At 36.4% G+C, this 23135-nt stretch overlaps 1 protein-coding gene across 5 annotated transcripts in view; it reads left to right on the top strand.

The window, feature by feature from the left end:
* Positions 1 to 23135, top strand: part of fmn1 (formin 1) — a 381596-nt gene that overhangs the window by 331818 nt on the left and 26643 nt on the right. For 4 of the 5 annotated variants that reach the window (XM_073040129.1, XM_073040128.1, XM_073040131.1 and 1 more), the window contains one exon: positions 2846 to 2995. In XM_073040129.1, coding sequence (XP_072896230.1) covers positions 2846 to 2995 — 150 coding nt within the window. Of the gene's footprint in view, positions 1 to 307; positions 447 to 2845; positions 2996 to 23135 lie in introns of those variants that run through there. The other variant, XR_012098266.1, reaches the window with a different exon arrangement.

Raw genomic sequence — 23135 nt, 5'->3', positions numbered from 1 at the left:
TTTGTCTTTTAAAGCAACTTTTGTTTGTGACAAAGGTGAGTTTTCCGTGTTGATGTATGAGTACAATTCCAAGAGAATAGCAGAAACAATCCCACAGAATCCTCTTGTCAAGATCCTGGAAGCTGATGTTAGTTATTTTGTTCCCTTGTATTGACAGTTTGACCTACCAAAGGCCCAAATTATCAGCTTTATCATTTCTAATTAAACTATATCATGTAATGGAGTTGAAATTCAGCTGAACTCTCAAATTGCCCAGTGCTGAACTTCCCAAATATGACTGACCAGATGTTGCATATTTTTGGCCCAGAAAAATTGTTCTTCATGTACTCCTTGAAGACTGCATTCAGCATGTCCAAAGGCCCAATGAGGCCTCTGATGTGGCAGATGAACATTGATGGTGGCAGTGGTGGTGAGAGGATAAACTGGAAGTTTAGATGTGGTCAAGGGTAAGTAGTTTGACTGGAATTTTGAATGTTGAATTATATGGAGTGTATCAGGATAGACCTTTTGCATCTTCAATCATTTGTATACTCGTGGACACTTTAGAGGTAGGATTCTTAGGATGCTATGCCTCTGAAGGCATGGTTTGAACTATAAATCATTGTGTACATGCCAACACATGGAAGTTTTAATTAACAGCATTTATATTATAATAAACAACATTTAACTTTCATTTATACACCAGCTTCATTGTAGAAAAACATATCAGAGCTCTTCACAGGAATATCATCAAATGTGAGATACCTATGTGAGATATTGGAGCTTGGTAAATGAGTTATGCTTTAAGAAGCATCTTAAAGGAAGCAAGTGAACTGAAGAAGTTTAAAGAGTTGTTTCCGGACCTTATGACCTCAAAATCAGAAAGGAAGTGGTGGTGCCAAAGTTTAAAAGGCAAAGATGTCATGATTGTTTAAGAAATGGAGGAGATTATAGAGGTATGGAGGGGTGAGCCTACAGAGGGATTTAAAAACCAATCAGAATGCAAGTTTGAAAACTGAGGGTTTCTTTAACCAGGGACTACTGTAAAGCATCAAAACGAGAGAGGGGGAATGGGACTGTCTTAGAATGTGGAAAAAAGAGTTTTGGATGACAAGATTGAATGAAGGTGTCAATAGCTAGGATTGTGCACGAGATATGATGTAATTCTTTAAAATTCAATACCAAAGGTATTAATTATTTTTGTTGATAAATAGGAGTATTGTAATATAAAATGAAGTTATGCTTAAAGGATGAACTCTTGAGTAGATCCAAATACAGATAATTGTGTGAAACATTCAGCATCCTCTTAAATGTTTCTTTATTGAGATTGACATAGAGGTCTAGTCATCACAGCTACCTGGAGACTTTCCATTGTTAAAAGTGACTGGTGATAAAACAAGATGTTCTTTCTTGTAATTTTATTTAAATGATTAACATGATCACAATGGTTATGTAAAGAGTTTTAAGCTGACAACAGAAGTGACTAATTAATGATCTAATTAATGCACCCTAGTGTTTATATGGACATTTTTACTATGGGGAACTCTTTGAAACACTTTTTACTGCAAATTAAAGCTTCTTTTCAATAATTTTTTTTGTAATTTTACAGCTATATAAACCAATCCTGATGGTTTCCATTAAAATGATGTAATTCTATGTGTAAATGTTTGATGTGCTATTCTCTTGAGGGGCAGTAAAATAATCATTGTTCAGTTAAAGACTAATGTGTGCTCAAGGGACCAAGGCTCATCACAGCTAGTGAAAATTAAGCTGCTTAAAATGTTTATCCTATCCTCTTGATCCTAAACTTTGATGGTGGAAGAAAGGTGAATAATCTGCAGGGTTCTAGAAGTTATGCTACTCTCTTGTTAAATATTAACTTCAGAATTTAAATATTTCTCAAAGACAAAAAAGCCAGGAAGGTCCATAATAATCTTCAAAGTGCTAGTATATCAAAATGCAGTGTGTGTTAGTTAAAACAGTGCAAGAAAAGTTATTTTAATTACTTCAGAGAATGCTTGCCACATTGATAAGAGTGAAGGAATAATAGTTTTAAAAGAATGTCTGTGGTATCAAATAGCCATAGAAAACCTGAAAAATACAAATAAGAACAGGTAAACATAAACTCAAAGCATAATTAAAACAGAGATGTACAAAATAGCTATTCTGGGCCAATTGTACCAGTGACTGTGTGTGGAACATGGGCTTGCAGTTACCAAATTTCTAAATAGTAGTAGAGCAGGAAAACAATTTGATGCATTATTTCATGTCATTACGTTAAATCCATGTCTGACTTTTATGTAGATATGTTTTTGAGATCTGTAACACAATATTGGATTTCATTGCATTTCAACTGAATGGCACCTTAGTTGTCAGAAAGAACATGATTTTAAACAGATACGAACCATTTGAAGTGCATGAATGAAAATAAAGTGTGCAGTTCAGATTTTATGTGTCTGTACTTATTTATGTTATGTGCCTGCAATCCCTCACTTTTGTAGACTAATGTGAACTTGATTTCATTCCTTACCCAGTTTTATTTTAATTTGTGGGGTTGGAATTGGTGATATAGTTTTAAATGATGATATTGATACCCCATTATTTTTCTATAAAGGCATTCAGTACTTGAATATTTATGCATGCATGTGGATATGGTTATATGGCAATTATAAATATCCCCTTTTGGGAAGACTTAGGTGTTTGAAGGCTACATTATACATGACAAGTGTTACTACCATGAATGTTGAAGCACAGGGAAGTCACAATAATTATAGAATCTTGGCTACTGACTTTGGAACAAGCCCTCAGGGAAACTACAGCCACCAGCAGGTTTGCGTGTTGACAGTTTTTTTTCTTTTCCTCTTAGCTTCGAAAATACAGTAAGGTTCTTTGGGGTGAAGCCAAAATCTGGGGAGAAAGAGATTACTCCAAACTACATATTCATGTTGTGGTTTGAGTTCTGTACGGATTTTAAGAATACTTGGAAACACGAGAGCAAAAATATCTCAAAAGAAAGGTAAGAACGAGATAAAATCTTCCATGGAAAACTTTTAATTATTTTGGAAAGTATTCATCTTTAATTTGAACATTTTTACTGTACCATCAAACTATATTTTCCTTGGGTTTTTTTGTGAGCTTGTCTTAAAGAAGTTTGATTCCCTTAGGGTAGGTTGAAGAAGTTGCCAAAATCTGCTTTACCCACAAGGAAGATAAACACACATAATCTGATAAATTACACTTTCCCAACTCTTTTCAATTACCTGCTAATAAAGTGGAATGAGAGCAGTGCTAATTTGTAACAGATTGCTTCACTAGTGCATTTTTATGTTGAAACCGCCTAAATGAGCTGATATTATTGTTGCAGAAAGTACAGGCAAATAAAAGCAAATGCTTTTCCAGTTATTAAACTTCACTTGCATCAAAGAAAAACCCCCCAGACCTAGGCCACACTTAGCACAATGTCAGAGCCCCACACTGAATTTACGGCACCACATATGACCCCAAGTACCCTGCTGGGGACATCAAACTGCGTGACACTGCTTCTCGCAACAGTCTCCTGATTTTATTGGTTTGAGAAAGAATAACCTTATCCCATATTAGCTTTTAGGTAAGGTTTCATGAAGGAAGCTTTTATGTGAGAGCTACATTACAACTTAAAGATTGGCATTTCTCAGTCCTGTGCTCTTTCTGCATTCCTGGGTTATAAGCTCTGATTCAGTATTTCCATTATCTATCAAAGTAAATAGTGAAATCATTAAGTTGTGATTTTTATATACTGAGATTTTTAAGCAACTGTGGAGGAAAGAAAGAAACATTCTGTCTTTTCCCAAAGTTAAACCATTGCATCAGAGTCCAATTTATTTAGAAACTTGTATTCAAAAAGTTGTCTATGCTTACAATCGTGAAATATTTACTATGATTACTATGTATTACAAAGAAAATTGACGTATATAATACTTCTCAAACAACTTAGTACAGCTGGCTGGCAGTTTTCTGAATTAACTCAGTTCAGGTGACAATATAAACATATTATTCTATTAAAGTTATTTGACTTTTATGTCATAATTACTATTAATACTATTACTTAATAGTAATAGTATTACTTAAATACTATTCAAGAAAAGCTAGATGAATATCAAATGTTTAATATCTGATTCTATGGATACTCTTGGGGAAAGTAATGAAAATGAAGAACATTTAGGTAATATAACACAATGCCATAAGGTTCAAAATTACTTCATTGCTGATAATTATTCATAGACTTACTAATGTATCACTGCCTTCTGTGCTGGATGAAATAAGAAATTAAGTTTTCTTCATGATACTGTGCTGTAATGATAATAAGAATCTTATGTTCAACTGCTCCTTTAGGGTTAAAGATGCATTTTAATCAGACACAGAAGGAATCCATTAAGATATATAACCAAAATTGGGAGTTCCTTGAAATGTTGTAAAATGGAACAGCAGAAAAAACATCCACATCTAGAATGTCTTGTAAAGTCATGACCCTTAGTGACACTGTTTTCCTAAGTGTGAAACCGTTGATTTACCACCCAGTTTACTAGAAGTAGATCCAAATCAAGTTAATTGATATAATTCTAGGCTTTCTAGTGTTGTATTTCTCTTTCAGTTCCAACTCTATTGATATAGATCAATATTATGAAGCATTATTTGCCTAATGTTATTCAGCCATGCACGTTACTACATTTATCCATGTATCAATAGGGTTGACTTAGTGTAATAATATAAAATGGGTGATAAATTGTAAATCAAGCTGTCAATTCACTTCTAAGCATTTTACACCAGTGCACAATATTCGGATGCAACTCAGCCTAAGAAAATTAACTTAAAGTTGAAATTATAGGGTGTTGTAATGTCAGCAAAGAAGGACTATTAAGCTTCTGATCCAATATTAAATGACATTGAGCTCAGGTACATGATGTTAATATTGTTATGTTAATTTTTTCTGTTTATTTAATGTAAGTACCTTAGATACATGTGCCTTTAAATCTTATTGCATTAGATTTTTGCTAACACTCAGATGTTGTTAGTTTGTATTCATTCTCCAGATTAGCTCAGAGAAAACAGGAACTGTAGATTTATTTACACAAAGAAGAACCGACTCACAAATAGGGAAAGGCATTCATTGACAAAGAGACAGAGACTTATTAGGGCATATTTTCCAACCCACTACCCCTGTGCTAACATTGTATTGAAGCTGCGCCCCTACAGCATGATCAAGAGCATGTGATTTTGTGTCCCAGGCTATTAACCCAGTGGCATATCCAACATAGCCCAAGTATAAGTAGTAAGCCCTGCGGGTACCTATCGGGATGTGGAGATTGGAATCTTCAGCCTGTTTTGAAGATCATTCTCCAAAATGTTTAAGTTATAAAACATAGTACAGGCCTTTCAGCTCATAATGTTCAATGATTTTAACCTACTCCAACATCAATCTAACGCTTCCCTCCCGCATAGTCCTCCATTGTTCTTAAGAATGAGTGATAGGGAGGGATTGTAGTGGATGGAGACTTGAAACCTAACACCATACAGCCTTCAGTCAACCCCTCACAGTCCCAATAGACTTTGTTTTACTGCAATCAGTGACATTCCTGGGCTTCCCTGAGCTAGGATGTCCACCAAACATTTGCAGCACTTTCTCTCATTTGAACCAGCCCTGCACCTGATGAAAGTCTAGGATAAACTCCATGTACTGACATATTGAAAGCAGTAGAATCCTGGAAGGAACAGGATTGAAGACTTGGCAACCTGAAAGTCTGTCCCTTTTATTCCAGTGTTTCTGAAGGCAAGGATCAGAATAATCAGCCTGATTATATTCATTCTAAGACGTAAATATTCTGCCTCACAGACGAGACTAAAAGCAAATTCTGACACTTTGTAAATAATTGTATCCCACTGTCTTTGTAGTCTTTGCTCCCCAATTTTTGTTTCTTCTAACTCAGGGGTGGGCAAACTTTTTGACTTGTGGGCCACAAAGGGTTCTAAAATTTGACAGGGGGGCCGGACCAGGAGCAGATGGACGGAGTGTTTTGGTAATACACCTCATAAGAGAAAATAAAATATCATGGGATATGTAGAAAACATGTGCTTTAATTTCAATTGAAAATGAACAAATGCATTACAACAAAATATCTGTCTTTGAAGTCCCATGGTATTTAGCTATTAATTGAAATGACTTTTAAAACACTGAAAATTAATTGAATAAAATACAGCTTTTTTTAATAGTAACAGTTATTATTTTAAAGCACTGAAAATTCTGTTATCCTTCAAGATATTATCATCATCACTCTCCTCCTGACTGTCTTTATTTCAAAAACGGTAGGAGATGCAGGTCTACTTGTCCTGCTCCTTCTTATTCAATTGTCCCCTGTGCCAAAACTCAACAACGACCAGCACAAGGACAGAACAGTGACAGCGCGCCAGTATGCGGAGCACGTTATTTGATCTGGAGCGCATTTTTTATTTTGAGAACGTACGTGCACCTGCGCACTACTCATGTCCATCACTTAACAGAAATGACATGTAACATGTAAGGCTTATTGAAAAAAATATTTTCAAATGCATTTTTTTACATAACACAACGAAGAAACTTATTTTTAATTTCAGTGGGAACAGTGTTGTTGGTCTCCCTTTTTAGCCAGCGCATCAAAGTCTGGATTTAGTTTTGTTGTGGCGATTCTCAGGATGGATCTGAGGTGTTAACAAGGTTTATTAATATAATTTCATCAAGTTCTGCGGGCCGGATTAAAAAGCTTAACGGGCCGCATATGGCCCGCGGGCCGTAGTTTGCCCATGCCTGTTCTAACTGAAGCTGCAAATATGAAATATCATGTTTGTCACACATTCACCTATTAAGGAATTGCTATTAAGTTTGCTTCAAGATTGAATCCATTGAAACATTTTCAAATTATGTCAAATATTCCCATAATATTACAATAGATAAGTTCATCAATGGTATGACTGCAAGCAAAATGAGCAAAGAAAGTGCAAGAATTGAATGGCAAGTCTCGTATGAGGAGCAGAATAGGATGCTACAGCCTATCTGAGAATTTTACTTTTGGAGTTGAAAATCAGCTAGTGTTAATGAATCTTTGTGTGCTAAGTTTTACTCTTCTACCAGTAGAAAAGATACCCATGAATGGTCAATGGATGGCCCTCAATAATGGCCCCACTTCTGACCTTGACTCTGCCACATACTGCATCTGCAGATATCAATACAAAAAAAAATTAATGGATTTCTGCTGAGGATTTCCAACTGTTTTGCTGTAATCTTAGCAACAAGATAAATCTCAAATAGCAAAATCTCAGATAACAGTCAGTAGGGTTTTCCTTAGTTTTGGAGTTCTCCCACCCAGAGTTACAATAGACAAGTAAGAAACTCCCTACAGAAATTCATCCCTTCGTAATTGAGTTTAATAATAGTTTTATGTGAGCAAGTAAACAGGGAGTGTTGTAATAAATATTTTTTGTTGAAAAAGTTCCAACTTACCACGATATTAAAGGTTGAAGGGCATGACTCTGCAATATTATTAATTCAAAAAGGAGATACCGTAATCAAATAATCATTGCTTTGATGTTCTTATATTTCAAAAGTGCATGGAAATTCAGTTCTTTGACACTGATGGATACCAGAAACTAGAGATTCCAATGCGCATAGAAACATCCGCTAAAATTATGTTGTGCAGAGGGCATCTAGCCAGATTCTTTCTTGGCCCCAGGGGAACAAATTTCTTATGTGCATGAATGTATAAGGCCCCATGCAAACAGGCATTCAGAATTCCAGGCCTTCAGCATGGTTACACATCGTAACTTAGTGCAGTTTCAAGAGCATGCTATAAGCACAAACGTACAACCATGCTCTCCTGCTGTGATGGGAGCTTTAAAAGCAATGGTTCTCAACAGGAACCAAACCAAGAGTGGCAGGTAGAGTCAAGAGCAGTCATTGCACATTTCCAACAGATGATCAGGCTTCATGGTAACAGAGGTAGACACACAGGGGAAGCACTGTCTCTAACAAAGAAAGAAGATCTCATTTAGCATATTGGAGACATTTAATCACAGGGATAATTATATAGCCATTTTCAATGGCAAACTCCTTAATAGCAATTCAGGTAAGGTCTGTCCCCTCAGCCTAGATCAAGCAGATTCATGTTAATTATTTTAATTCAAGGTCCAGTATGCAGAGTTCAGTGTTGGTATGTGCACTAATAATGATGCATGCTAATTGACATCATTAATGAGTGCCAAGCCAGGAGTGTTTTGCACTCAGTAACCTGTGACTGAGTGTTCCATTGTGCGCTATATGCACATGAAGGTGTCAATTGCATTTAGCGAAAAGGTCTGTAATGCAATTGAATTCCAAGTTTCAAAACAGTCTCAGAAATCAACGCTTAAAACAAAATATATAAACTGGCTCAAAGAAATAGCCTTACTATATTAATCACAATTTATTGTAACAACTTATTAAATATACCATGATAACAATATTCTAAGGTGAAAAAAAAGCTTTTATCTGCTTTCATCTCAATTTGATATGGTTTTACATAATTTAGTCATAGAAATTCTATCTGATAACATACATATTTTGAAGACATATTTTGGATTTGCTTAGTAAATTTTTATATTCTAGTAAAGACTTTTCAATCTCATCTGTGAGGTCAGAGTTATAAGAAATAAAAGACCAAAAGGGCTTCATTAACAAAGATGGGATTCAGGTCTGAATAAATCAGAACTGCCTGGGATATTATGCAGAAAATAATTTCAGTTGCTGTTAACTCAAGCTGAGCTAAATCACACAATTAAACTACAAGAGAAACAAGCAACACTAATAGGTAAAACAAATGGTGTGTAATAAGGGTTGTCTTAAGGAGACTGTGATGAAATGCAACCAGTCATTTCATACATGAGAAAGTAGGCGTCACACAGTAGACATTTCACTTGATTTTATAGAGCCTGAATGAAAAGCAAGCTGCCAAAGGGCCTGATTACTGTCTCTCTGGGAAAGTATTTGAAATGTGAAAGGTGAATTGATTCATGTCTGTGTTAAGCTGGACTTATGAAAGACTTCTACACGCTGGGAATATGTTAATTTTAAATGAATCAAAATCAGGTTTATTATCACCACCATATGACATGAAATTTGTTAACTTAGCAGCAGCAATTCAATGCAATACATAATATAGAAGAGAAAAAATAAATAAAATAATAATAAATAAGTAAATCAATTACGATTGAATAAATGGAAACAGTACTAAACTGATCTGCACCATTTGTACAGATGAAGGCTTGTTGTTACTTTTGCAGCAAAATATGTTATCAGTACTTAACTTTATAATCCATTTCAACATCTTTTACATATTATGCTGTGGTTTATTATAATTCAGAAATCTTTAAAATAATCAGTCAAAAGTGCATGGCAATTTGATTCTACAGACCTGTACTACCAACAATAACTCACAGGAATTGCTCATCAGAAGATTATGGGCCAATGTTCAATCCAATTTCTATAAGTATGACCTCATTCTAGGAAGGAAAAATCACAGCAAAACCCTCAATAAAGAAGAGGAGTATCAAAATTATTGATCTAGGACTTCCAAGTGGCAACAGCCCTGGCTAGATTTTTTGGGGGCAGGAATATGCATAATAACTTCTCCCAGCTTCATAAAATGAGGAGAGATTTGGCTTGCAAGTCTAATTGGGCTTGAAAACCAGTACTCGCCCTGCCCAGTCAACTTAGGAAATATCTACTATTTCCTATCACAATTAGACATTCTCACTTCTCCCCACCCCTGAGGTCAGCTGATGTGTCCTCCCACATGACCTTTGAATGTCCAGACCCTGAGGTGACACTTGTTTCCCAGTTCAGAGTGATGTCCATACCATGCCCTGTGCTCACTCAGCATCTCACCACCCCTTAATGCACCAACCAGGAAACAACATTACCTGTTTCCTTCCCTGATGACACACACATTTAACATGCTTTTCCAGCTACAAATAATTCCTAGGCTAAATTTGTCAACAAAAATTTGACTTTGGAGCTTATAAGCATTGATATGCCAGTTTTATTTTGACATACTACACTATATTCCATTCTAAATGGGTTTAATAATTATAACTGATTTTTCATTGCAGGTTAGGTAGCATCTGTGAAAAGAGAAACAGTTAATATTTCAGGTCAAGAATCCTTCATTAGAGAAAGGAAGTTAGTTATAAATTACAGAAAGCATCACGGGATGGGGTGTATGGAAATATCTCTGATAAGGTGAGGTTATGGTTATAGTTATGATGATGAGCAGTAAATGAGTTCATCCTGTCAATGAGTGAGCAGGGCCAGTTAGAGAAAATCTGAATAAACAGACATAAAAGTATTGAAATGAGGGCAGTTAGCGATTGAGAACACACAAAAATATAAAAGTCATGCAGTGCAGAACAGGAGGACATGGCTGGCAGATCAGACGGTGCTAATGATCTTTCATCATACTCTTTTACTACCTTGAATTCATGACCAGAATTAAGGTACAATACATTTAAAGTCGCATACTCTGGGAATAAATGTTATTTTTAAAATTAAAATCTCTGCTGTTGATTTTTTGAAATCTGTATCAGATAGCCCATTTTATTTAGTACTTCATTTCCTAAACCTATTGTACATTCATGCTTGTGTTCACTATTCTATTTATTCAACAGTGTCTATGCCTTAAGCAACACTCATTTTATTATATCAAAGTCAGTAATATATGTTCAAAACTACCGTGTAATAAAACAAATAACTAATATAAAATAAGCAGTTTATTATGAAAGAGAAATTTTAATGTTTGTGTAATCTTAATATAAATGGCTAACATGTTTCTCTTGGAAGATGATGTGTGTATTAGCTTCAAAGGTCATTAGCACAAATTCTAAATGTTTTACTTCTCTCATTAGTCACACTGAATTGACATGGGTGCATGAGCCTCGCCATCTAGAGTGATGAATGACGATATCAGTCTTCTTTTGAAGAGATGCATTTTACAGCTATTATAGTCAGATTTCACATTTCCCCTCAATGAATTTCTGACCCTTTCCATTTAAAGTATTTTTACTAGTTGTTTCTGACAACTTAATCAGAGCATTGCATGGTATTTACATCATCCTTATTTCAAAACTATCTGGACATTGGCTATGTTGCTAACATTCCATATATCTCATTGACCAATAATTTCATTCAATGATGATATACAAATAATTGCAAAACCTTTTAAAGATCATGAACACAAATGGGATCTTCCCAATGAAAATAAAAGATTGTCTTATTTTCCTTTCTTCAATCTATCCAAAGAAGGTAAAAGAAATATAACAAGTCAGACTACTGACCCTTAATGAATAGCAACAAAGTTTGAAATTGGCTCAGAGTACTGGATTAAATAATCTGATCCTTCATGGTTGCAAAAAATCTATACTTGCTTGAACAAGTTCTTAATGATGATAAAATCCTGAAAATGCTTACAGTGGACCTCAATTTAGCTTTCAGTTGGTGATGTTTCTTGCAAGGACTTTATAAAACCCTTTTTTGAAAATACTAATTTTGCACTCAACCAGCATTGGAAACTGTTCTGAAGTTGGGTTAGGAGAATGTAAACAGATATTCAATCTTCATTTTACATATGCAGTATTTGGCCTAGAGATGTTTTATTCAGAAAACATTGCACAATCTGTAGATTCTTTGGGACACCCTTGCTGACCTTGGCAAGTCCAGGCATTCACCAGAGAAGAAATACTTTAACGAAAGCAAAGTTAATAATGTCTTGAAAAGGGCAAGTTATGAACAACTTTAATGTCTTGCTGTCACAAACTTTTAAACAAATGGTAATAATTTATCTCTTAAATAAATACATGAATTTTAAGCTCATCAAAGTAAGGCTTTATCGCAGGTCACAATCAAGTCCACCTCTCACTGTACTTATTACCTTTTGATAAATAAAATTTAGTTAGCTGTTTTTAATTACTGTTCTTACTGTGTTTTAACCCCTTGTAATTTCTAGTTTGACGATAGTTCAAGCCTCAAGTCAGAGTGTGGTAGAAACGAGGGTTATAAAAGTGTGATGTGGGATGAGCCAACGGGATGAAAGGAAACTGAACAGAATTATAGGATATAGGAATGAGTGGGATTGAATCAAGGAAGAATACTGACCTTGGTACAAATCTGTTCAGAGCTAACTTAGTAACACAACCATGGACAAAATAAATTAAAGTATAATATGGGACAAAATGAAGAAAGCAAGAATAATAAATGGGAGACTGAGAGGGATTTGAGTGTGTGGCAAAATTAATGAAGAATGCAAGGAACAAAATGAATGATGAGATGGAGCCGAAAGAGGAATTGTAGCAATATGGGAAGTCCTGGAAAAGCAGTTATGTGAGGTGGTTATTATGAATCTAAATGGAACTGGGAGAGATAATGGGAGACATTTAAAAACAATTCAAAGGCCTTTAATCTGAGGGGGTTTTCAGAACAAGATATCAGGCGACCCCTCCTGAGATTTAGCCACTACACATGACGTGCTCCATCTCATGAGACAACCTTCAGGTATTACTGGTCCACTTTTAGCCATTTAACAGAAAGAAGGCATATGAGTGGTGAGTTCAGATCCAGAACAATCCAATCCTTTGAGTTAAAGAGAGAAAAGTTCTTGATAATAAAAGCCAAATAAAAGGCTACGTCCAGAAGTTATTCATGCCAAGTATGACTAATTGATGATTAGATTTATATTTAGTGTGATGAAATGAGATTTAAGCACTAACAAATGCGACATATGCTGAACTGTAATGTTATTATAGATGAATGAAGTAAAATGGACTGAATGATCTTCCTCAACTTTATCCATCTTTTGGTCTCTTTGTACATACTCTTAAAAGGATAGAGGGCTCTGATTCAATTACAAACACAAACTATAAATTATTGCTTATTACAAATGTGAATGCCTTTATTATAAAAAATTGCAACCATTATAGAGGACAGAATGTTCTTTCAGTGTAGTTTATGCTACACAAACACATTTTTTCCAGGTCATTTTACTTTGGGGAGTGAAAGAATAATGTAAATTGCAATTTTCACTACCCAAAGTACCCAAAGGGACAGTTGTCTCTCTTAAACTGCTTAATGGTTCTTTACATGAATAAACCATGCAACAACTGGGATTTCAACATTCTGAAAGTAGTAACAAGTGGCCCAGATTTCATGGTCAACAGCGAAATTAAACCATTTCCTAATGATCTCAAAGCAACCTGCCCACATTTTATTCTTTGTAATATCTATTTCACCTTTCCTGACATCAGTTGATGTTAGGGGTCATCTTTGGAGAATCCTAGCATGCAACAACAGTGATGTCATAAGCAACCTAACCCTCTCTCATCACATTGAGGAATTCCCACATTCTGCAAACCAGAAAGTAAAAAGCACAATTTAATTAATACTTTAGGCTTTGTACAGGGTGGAAAATAAAAACTGAAACATATATATGTGAAGCTGAAATATCAGAAGATTTTTTTAAATTTTGAACATGTGGAATTTTAAACTATGTAGATATGAGAATGTCAGTCTCCATATTTAAAACTGGATTTAGAATCAAAGAGCAATAATTTTGGAATAGTGAACTATTACAAAATCTTACATCTCAAACAAGTGACATTTCTAGGGAACTTATTGTTTATATATAGAATATTCCTTAATTGCTCCTATTAGTGCACAATCATTCACTTCCACTTGAGAAGGCTTCAAAACAGCTCACTTTCTGAACAGCCTCTGGATTTCTACATTTAACTAAACATGTGTGTACTTCAGAAGTCGCTGTCAGATTTCCTCTATTTATAATAGTGACAACTGAAAGCCTCGCTATTATTCTCACCGCAAATTCCGGGCCATTAATTTTATAGCAAGGGAGCATTGCTTGTGGCCCCATACAAATGAAATTGTTTGCTGGGAATGTGTTAACATGATGGTTTGCAGTCACTCCCAATCCTATAAACTTTCCTGTCATGCACATTGTGTTCCCCTGCCAAGTTGTTACCTATCATGTGCACTATACTAATAGTGGGGGTAAATTCAAATAAATAGTTCTATTTTATGTTTTTCATACTTTCTTCATGAAAAGTATTTTTTCAAATATGGTTAGTCAAACATGTAGTGGTTTAACCATGAAGTAAATTAATCTTTTTTTCTTGTGTTTTATCTCCAGAACACAACAGACCAATTTTACAGAAAATTGTTTTTTTAGGTTCTTTATTAATAATTTCTCTCAAAATCTTTATCAAAAGTTTAAAAGGGTTTTGCCTTTATCCTCTTCACAGTAGAGACTTTATCATAAGTCATAAAGGCAGAGGTAATTGTTTTAATTGCATTCATTTTTAAAACAAAATGCCTCAGCTGAAGGTGCCAGTCTATCTGAAGCTAAATAAGTACAAAGACTGCACATTGTTTGTTTATGCAGCATGTTACTGTCATGCTTTTTAACTTTATGCACCTCTTTCCCAGAATGTTCATTTTATCTTTACTGATGCTTCTTGAACCAGTGGCAGCTCAGAGGGTAAGCACAGTGTGCCCTGGTCACATTTATGCCAACCAGCTGAAAACATAACACAACCTTCTAGTGACGGCTCGTTAAAAAGCCTGTAACTGGTTTTAACAATCAACAGCCAGCTTTTCCAGAAAAGTTTGTTTGAGTGCTTCAATCTTTGTGTTTCAAAGCAGAAATCAATGAATAAGGTGAGAAATAAACAGCAGCAAAGTATGTTTTTCACTTTGTCTGTTAGTTAGCTGTCAGTGTTAACATAAATTCTTGCAGTTCATCAAAACAATTTGGGTAATATGAAAGGATGCAATGATTTTTTAAAAATAAATCCTTATTCAGATAGGTGGTACCAAGTTAATTGACACCTTTCCTATCACAAGTGGATTAAATATTAATTGTAAAAGTGGTCTAAATTTACCACCATTACCATGTTTTAAACTTTAACCCATCACAAGCTCTCTATCAATGAGAACACAAGGAAAAATCTAGTAATTCCAACTACCCAGGAAGAAAATAGTAACCAACAGTATCATAGAGAAGTCTACAAAATTATGAGCAAAACTGACTTGTCCTTTACAACCTGACGAGTTAATAATTATCAAAGTAAACTAAAACAAAAGCAAATCTGAATGACCTTCAAATTCAATGTCCTCATTGAGCTCTATGGCTTTGAGTGCTGTAAGATATCAGCACAGTTAGAGACTTCCAGAAGATCCTCAGGACTTCACATTTTTCTGGATAAGAGGAACCAGAGGCACCGTCAGAGGATAAACTTAAAACTATTGTCCTTTCGGCAAAAGAGAGAAGATAGAAATGTTTTGGCCATGTGTGTTAAATGTACGGCTCAGACCAACCCTATGCTGAACGCCAGATGGGAAATGTAAAAGATGTCAACACAAGGAGTCTTGGTAAAGTACAGAGGAGAAAGTATGCACCCTTACATGGGGTACTGTCATCAATCACATGCCAACAGCAGCAGGTCTACATGATGATTTGCTTGCCTTGCATGGGTCAGCTTACTCTGACTGTCATGATTGTACTTATAACCTGGATGTCAGGAGTGAGCCGAAGGTCAGATGTTGACACATCTGATCTGCTCAGCTCGTGATCTCAGCACTATCCAGGGGCAGAACACAAATGCCTAGAATTTGCATTTGATCTGTTTGAATGGGATCATCAAGCTTGATTGAAAAGGGAGTTTTGAGTAAGCAGTTGTCTTTTATGTTTTTAATTAATTTTCAGCTCTTGAAAGTGTTCTTAAGTAATTGTATTTTTCAGTAATGTTCTTATTTTTATAAGTCATTTAAATCTATTTGACTGCTCTTACATGTTGATAATCATCCGGGACATTTAAAAGAAGTGAGTTTTCACAAAGCCATCAGGAGAAAACAGGGCCAAGCCAAAGGCCTTGGGACGGCACCATCCCACAGTGAATACACGGCTGCAAGTGCGCCAACACAGTCAGACCCTAATGTCAGTAAGAGCTAAGTCTGGGTGGCAACTGAGATGGCAGCTACTGAGTGCTGTACTACTTGTGATTCTTTGTGATGAGTGAACATAAAAGGCTTACTAATTCTCCAGCATGCTCCTTACTTTGTACTCAAGAAAATCATACTTTAAACATCCATCATTTTAGTAAAATATCAATGAACAGATAACAGAAACTATTTTAAGTCATTCTGATAATAGAACTTTTTAAATCTCTTGACATTACTGTAGGTCTGACACGGTGGTCAGCAGCACAGGAGCGCCGCAGGGAACCGTACTCTCTCCGGTCCTGTTCACCCTGTACACATCAGACTTCCAATATAACTCGGAGTCATGCCATGTGCAGAAGTTCGCTGATGATACGGCCATAGTGGGGTGTGTCAGGAATGGACAGGAGGAGGAGTATAGGAAACTGATACAGGACTTTGTGATATGGTGCAACTCAAACTACCTGCGTCTCAATATCACCAAGACCAAGGAGATGGTGGTGGACTTTAGGAGATCTAGGCCTCATATGGAGCCAGTGATCATTAATGGAGAATGTGTGGAGCAGGTTAAGACCTACAAGTATCTGGGAGTACAGTTAGACGAGAAGCTAGACTGGACTGCCAACACAGATGCCTTGTGCAGGAAGGCACAGAGTCGACTGTACTTCCTAAGAAGGTTGGCGTCATTCAATGTCTGTAGTGAGATGCTGAAGATGTTCTATAGGTCAGTTGTGGAGAGCGCCCTCTTCTTTGTGGTGGCGTGTTGGGGAGGAAGCATTAAGAAGAGGGACGCCTCACGTCTTAATAAGCTGGTAAGGAAGGCGGGCTCTGTCGTGGGCAAAGTACTGGAGAGTTTAACATTGGTAGCTGAGCGAAGGGCGCTGAGTAGGCTACGGTCAATTATGGATAACTCTGAACATCCTCTACATAGCACCATCCAGAGACAGAGAAGCAGTTTCAGCGACAGGTTACTATCGATACAATGCTCCTCAGACAGGATGAAGAGGTCAATACTCCCCAATGCCATTAGGCTTTACAATTCTACCGCCAGGACTTAAGAACTTTTTAAAAGCTATTATTAATGCTTTTTGAGATAGTGATTTAGATGCATATCATATTTTTACTGAGTTAAGTATTGTATGTAATTAGTTTTGCTACAACAAGTGTATGGGACATTGGAAAAAAAAGTTGAATTTCCCCATGGGGATGAATAAAGTATCTATCTATCTATCTACACATTTTCTCTAATCGCAGCTCATCTATTATCACTTTGTGACCAAGGCTGATAGTACTGGACCCATGTGTCTGTTGTGTGTGATGTCCAATTGATAATACTACACTAGTACTTCCAAGATAAGACAAGTAGCAAGGAAAAATATTTGTATATGCTTGAATACATGTAGTGCTCTGATTACTGAATGGCTAATTTCTGAGGTGTGAAAATTCAGTGGGTGCTATTTTATTGTAATATTAAAAATAATCACCTTGAATTTGTAATGGGAATGAGAAAATTATAGACTTAATCAGTATTTTCAGACTGCACCATTTAGAGCTATGTGGACTTATACAGACACAGTTGGTGTCAAATTATCATTTTATTCAGTCTCTAAAGTACAGTATGTGACATTAATTTTAAATGAGAGCTTAGTAAATGTTATTATCACATTTCTTGTAAAATATCCTGTTTTCCTTGGCTGTGTAAGTCTAGGGAAGACACTTCTCAAGTCCTGCCAAACTTGTGAGATTGAGACTGCTCGATCCCACCCCAAACCTTGGTTTGTGCGGTTGCTGTGTAATTTGCTACCCTGTTACAAATTAGTGCCACAAAATAACAGACAGTACACTACATATGATTAAAGGAATTATATTTATGAATCTTAACTTAAGGGTTAGTAAAGAAAAACAAAAAGAAAATGGCCCATTTTAATTGTCAAATGTGCACAAGTTGGAACTCATCTTGAACTTCTCTATCACTCATGCGCTGGGCCCTTGGTCAACATGAAAGCACACACCTCCTTCCGAACGTCACTCGCAATCCATCTTAAACAAACAGATCTCCCACCAGATTGTATGATACAGCTGGTTCTCCCCAGCGTCTTCTCTCTTCATCTTCTCTCAAACAAAAGCTCCAAGCCAAACCTCACCAGAGAAACCTCCCTTCATTCGACCAATCTAATTCGATGGCACACATTTCTCCTCATTTCTTATCTTCAACAATAACCCAAACAAGCTGAAAACAAAGTGCTCTTATATAACTGCCAAAATGAAATACATACAACACAACAGTAAAAATATGAAAAGGGGCATTACACTTGAATGAAGATATTTGAAAGATGAAACATGAAGGTAAACTACCCCATAATATAAAAGAGGATGCCAAAAGATTTTCAGATTTATAAAGAGTAAAAGAGAGGCAAGACTGGACATCAGATTGCTGGAAACTGATGCTGGAGGAGTAGTAATTGGAGACAAAGAAATAGTGGATGAACTTAACAAGTACAGTAATTTGCATCAGTCCTCACTGTGGAAGACACCAGAAGCATGCCAAAATTTTGAGAATTTCAGGGTGCACTGAATGTCAATGAGTGTATTCACTATTACTAAAGAGAAAATGATTAGAAAGCTGAAGAGTCTGAAGGTAGATTAGTCATCTGGACCAGATGGACTACACCCCAATGTTCTGAATGAGATAACTGAAGAGATTTGGGAGGCATTAGAAGTGATCCTCCAAGAATCACTAGATTCAGGAATACTTCAGGAAGACTGAAAAATTGCAAAGGTCCCTCCACTCTTTAATAAGGGAGGGAGGCATAAGATTAAAAATTATAGGGCAATTAGCCTGACTTCCGTGGTGGCAAGATGTTAGAGACCATTATTAAGAGTGAGTTTTCAGGGCACTTGGAGGCATAGAATAAAGCAGGCTGAAGTCAGCATGGTTTCCTAAAGGGGAAATCTTGCCTGACTAAATTTCTTTGAGGAAATAAAAGACAAGATAGACAAAGGAGAGTCAGTAGATGTTGATTACTTGGATTTTCAGAAGGCTTTTTACAAGGTACTGCACATGAAGCTGCTAAACAAGATAACAGCTCATAATATTATCGCCAGTGACTAGTGGTGTTCTGCAGGGACTTGTCACGTTATGTGTAATGAATGGATGATGGAATTGATGACTTTGTAGCCAAGTTTATGATGATACAAAGATAGGTGGAAGGGCATGTAGTTTTAAGGAAGCAGGTAGTCTGCAGAAGGTTTTGGATAGATTAGGAGATTAGAAGAAGTGGTAGATGGAATTTAGTGTAGGGAAATGTATGGTCGTGCACTTTGATAGAAGGAATAAAGGCTTAGACTAAACAGGGAGCAAATTCAGAAATCAGAGGTACAAAGGGAGTCATAGAAAACTACAGCACAGAAACAGGCCCTGCGGCCTATCTAGTCCATGCCGAACCATTTAAACTGCTTAGTCCAATCGACCAGCCACCAGACCATAGCCCTCCATACACCTCCCATCCAAACTTCTTTTAAACATTGAAATCTAAATCACATCCACCAATTGCATAGAAGCTCGTTCCACACTCTCAGCACCCTCTGAGTGAATAGGTTTCCCCTTATGTTCCCTTTAAACTTTTCACCTTTCACCCTTAATCTATGACCTCTGATTGTAGTCTCTCCCAACCTCAGTAGAAAATGCCTGCTTACATTTACCCTCTCTATACTCCTCATAATTTTGTATACCACTATCACATCTCTCCTCAATCTTCTGCGTTCCAAGTTCTAACTTATTCAATTTTTCCTTATAGCTCGGGTCCTCTAGTCCCAGCAACGTCCTTGTAAATTTTTTCTGTACTGTTCAGATCTTATTTGCATCTTTCCTGTGCAGAGGTGACCAAAAATGCACAAAATACTCCAGATTAGGCCTCACCAATGTCTTATACAATCCCAACATAACATCCCATCTCCTGTACTCGATAATTTGATCTTGAAGGCCAATGTGCCAAAAGCTTTATGTCCCTACCTACCTGTGAATCCTGCACCAGGACTTGGGTGTCCTAGTGCAAGATTCATTAAAGGTTACTCCGCAGATTGTGTCAGTAGTAAGGAGGGCAATTGCAATGTTCGCATTCTTTTCATGAGGACAAAAATATAAAAGCAATGATGTAATGCTAAGTGTTTATAAGGCATTGATCAGACTACATTCGGAGTATTGTGATCAGTTTTGGGCCCCATATCTAAGAAGGAATGTGCTGACGTTAGAGAGGGTCCAGAGGATGTTCACAAGAACTGTTCTGGAAATGAAAGGGTTAAAGTATGAGGATCATTTATTGGTTATGGGTCTGTACTTGCTGGAGTTCATAAGAATGAGGAGGGATCTCATTGAAGCCTACCAAATATTGAAAACCAGAGATACATTGCACATGGGGAGGATGTTTCCAATATTGGAACCAGGAAGCACAGCCTTGAAATAGAGGGACTTCCCTTTAGAACAGAGATGAGGAGGAATTTCTTTAGCCAGAGGGTGGTGAATCTGTGGAATTCATTGCCACAGATGGTTGTGGAGGCCAAATATTTATAGAGGAGATTGATGGGTTCTTGATTAGCAAGAGCATCAAAGTTTATGGAGAAAAGACAGGAGAATGGGGCTAAGAAGGAAAATAAATCAGCCATGATTGAATAGTTCTGCAGATTGTCAGGGCCAAATGGCTTAATTCTATTCTTACGACTTATGGTCTTGCATACATTGTTACTTTCTTTTTGCTCGCTTGTTTTAAACAAATCAAACATATAAACTCTCTTTTAAATACTGTGAATTGGCATCTGTTGATATCCGAATAGTTTTTATTTCAGATTTTTGCAGGTGAGGTGACTATTAGTCCAATCAAATTAAATGTCATGATGTATACATTAATAAAATATATCAACATGTTTAATTCATAATTTATTTGTTTTCCACAACCTCAGAACCCATTGTTTCAGTAAGTAGCACGCTGTATTTTCTAAGTCTAGGCCAGAGTGTTGTTAGCTGCTTGGTGGCATTACATGTGGATAATTAGAATGTGAAATAGAGAAGAGGATAAGAACATAATACCTTAATATAAGAGCAAGGTAAGAACTATTGTATCAGTAACTGCAATATTTATACCAAGATTAAATATTGATCCAAATAAAACACAGAATCTTTCTGGACTCTCAAATATTGACAGAAGTATATTTCTTTTGTGTATAAACATATACTGTAAGCTAGGCTTAATGAACCATTAAATCTATAATAGAAGTTAAATGTGCAATTAACATTTGCTTAGAAATCAGCTAACTCAGTGTAGTTTTAACCCATGCCTATGTCAGGGCCTGATTAATTAGTGAAACAATCCAATGGATCAGCTTCATTTCAGATTGATTTTGTGTTTTCTGGTTAGTATGAGCAGGAGGGCAGTTTGGTTCTGCCTCAGTGCTAAATTCTAGGATTGTGCAAATGATAGAAGAAGCAGATTGCTAAATGTGTTTTAAGATTCATTGTTTTCAGTTGTGGTTAATGAACACTAAACTCCTATCAGCCTCGTCCATTTTATTGTCTCTTGCACCACTTCCCATTTTAACAACCTTCCTGCAATAATCTCCATTTATTGAATGAAATATTTTATAAGAGATGCCCTAAAAGTTAAACGCAGAAATAAATCTTCTACTTTGAGCATACTTTGCGTAATCATAGGCTGACAGATGGCCAATGTACAATGGCAACACGAGTGAATCTGCAGATGCTGGAAATAAATAAAAACACAAAATGCTGGCAGAACTCAGCAGGCCAGACAGCATCTATGGGAGGAGGTAGTGACGATGTTTCGGGCCAAAACCCTGATGAACCCTGATGTCCTGATGAAGGGTTTCGGCCCGAAATGTCGTCACTACCTCCTCCCATAGATGCTGTCTGGCCTGCTGAGTTCTGCCAGCATTTTGTGTTTTTATTGGCCAATGTACAATATTTGTTTCATCCTGTTTTTGCTTTTAACAATAACTAATTGCTGAAGCATTATTTTGTTGTGAGTAAGAAAGCTATAAAATGATCCTGTTTTTCAAACAACAAAAACATCGTTAAAAATAGCAAAAGAAAATTACAGAAGTGTAAGTGTACAAAATTTTGTATAATGTCTGAATTTAACTGGAGTAGTGTAACTTATAAACTTGTTATTAAATGCTAAGCCTCATAATTCTAAAGTTCTAAAACTTTTTAAGCAGTTTAGATCTTCAACCAGCTGCCATATTTATAGTGATAGAGATGTGCAAAGGCAGGTATTTTCTTAAGAGATTTAAGTCCACCTATTAACAGTGCTATGACTAAGAATCTTTGTTCCATCACATAACTCTATCTTTACCTCTGTCCATTCTACATTCTCTCTCTCCCATGCTTCAATTTCCTGTTTTTTCTTTCCCTGCAGGCAGTCCCATTCTCCACTGACCACTGCCAACCAAACCATAGTTTATACTCCCACCTCTCCTCTCATTGTTTCTATCCCAACACTCTTCATTTGTGGTTCTCTTGCACTGATTATGCTGACCGACACCAGACAACCTGTAAATTTGGAAGATTGCTGAACAGGAGCTTGAAAGACCTAAATAAGCTCCTGTCTTCAAATTCATTGGGGTCTGGATGCTCAACTTGCCAAGTTTTTCTTGTATCCCTGCACTCTTTTGGATTGCTCTGAACCCCTATCAAGACCTTAATCCTAAATTTCCTCAAAACGTTTGCAGATTCCTTTTGAAACACAACAGAAGTAACAGGAGTTCATTGCCAACTTTGTGAAAGGAAAATGAGGCTTTTGTTCTGAATAAAGCAACTAGGATCTCCAGTGTTGTCAGGATTTTAAAATATATAACTGGGAGCAGGCTTGCCTACACTGAGATGATGTTGTTTTCAAAGGCTCAATAGATTCTGGAGAGCCACTTAACTGGGTATCCACAAGATGGAACCTAGCAAAGAGAAGAGAGGTTCCACCTAATGAAAACAGCACAGGGCTGAGAGAAAGATTAAAACTCAGTTAAACAGGAGGGTTAAAGAGGTGCATGGAGCCTGGAGGAGAGAGAATGCCAGGTGCATGCAATAACTGCAAATATGGAGTAGTTC

Source organism: Hemitrygon akajei, chromosome 3, assembly GCF_048418815.1.
Source record: "Hemitrygon akajei chromosome 3, sHemAka1.3, whole genome shotgun sequence".
NCBI classification, from domain to species: Eukaryota; Metazoa; Chordata; class Chondrichthyes; order Myliobatiformes; family Dasyatidae; genus Hemitrygon; species Hemitrygon akajei.
The sequence above is the reverse complement of the archived record's forward strand: the minus strand, read 5'-3'. Positions and strand labels throughout refer to the sequence as shown.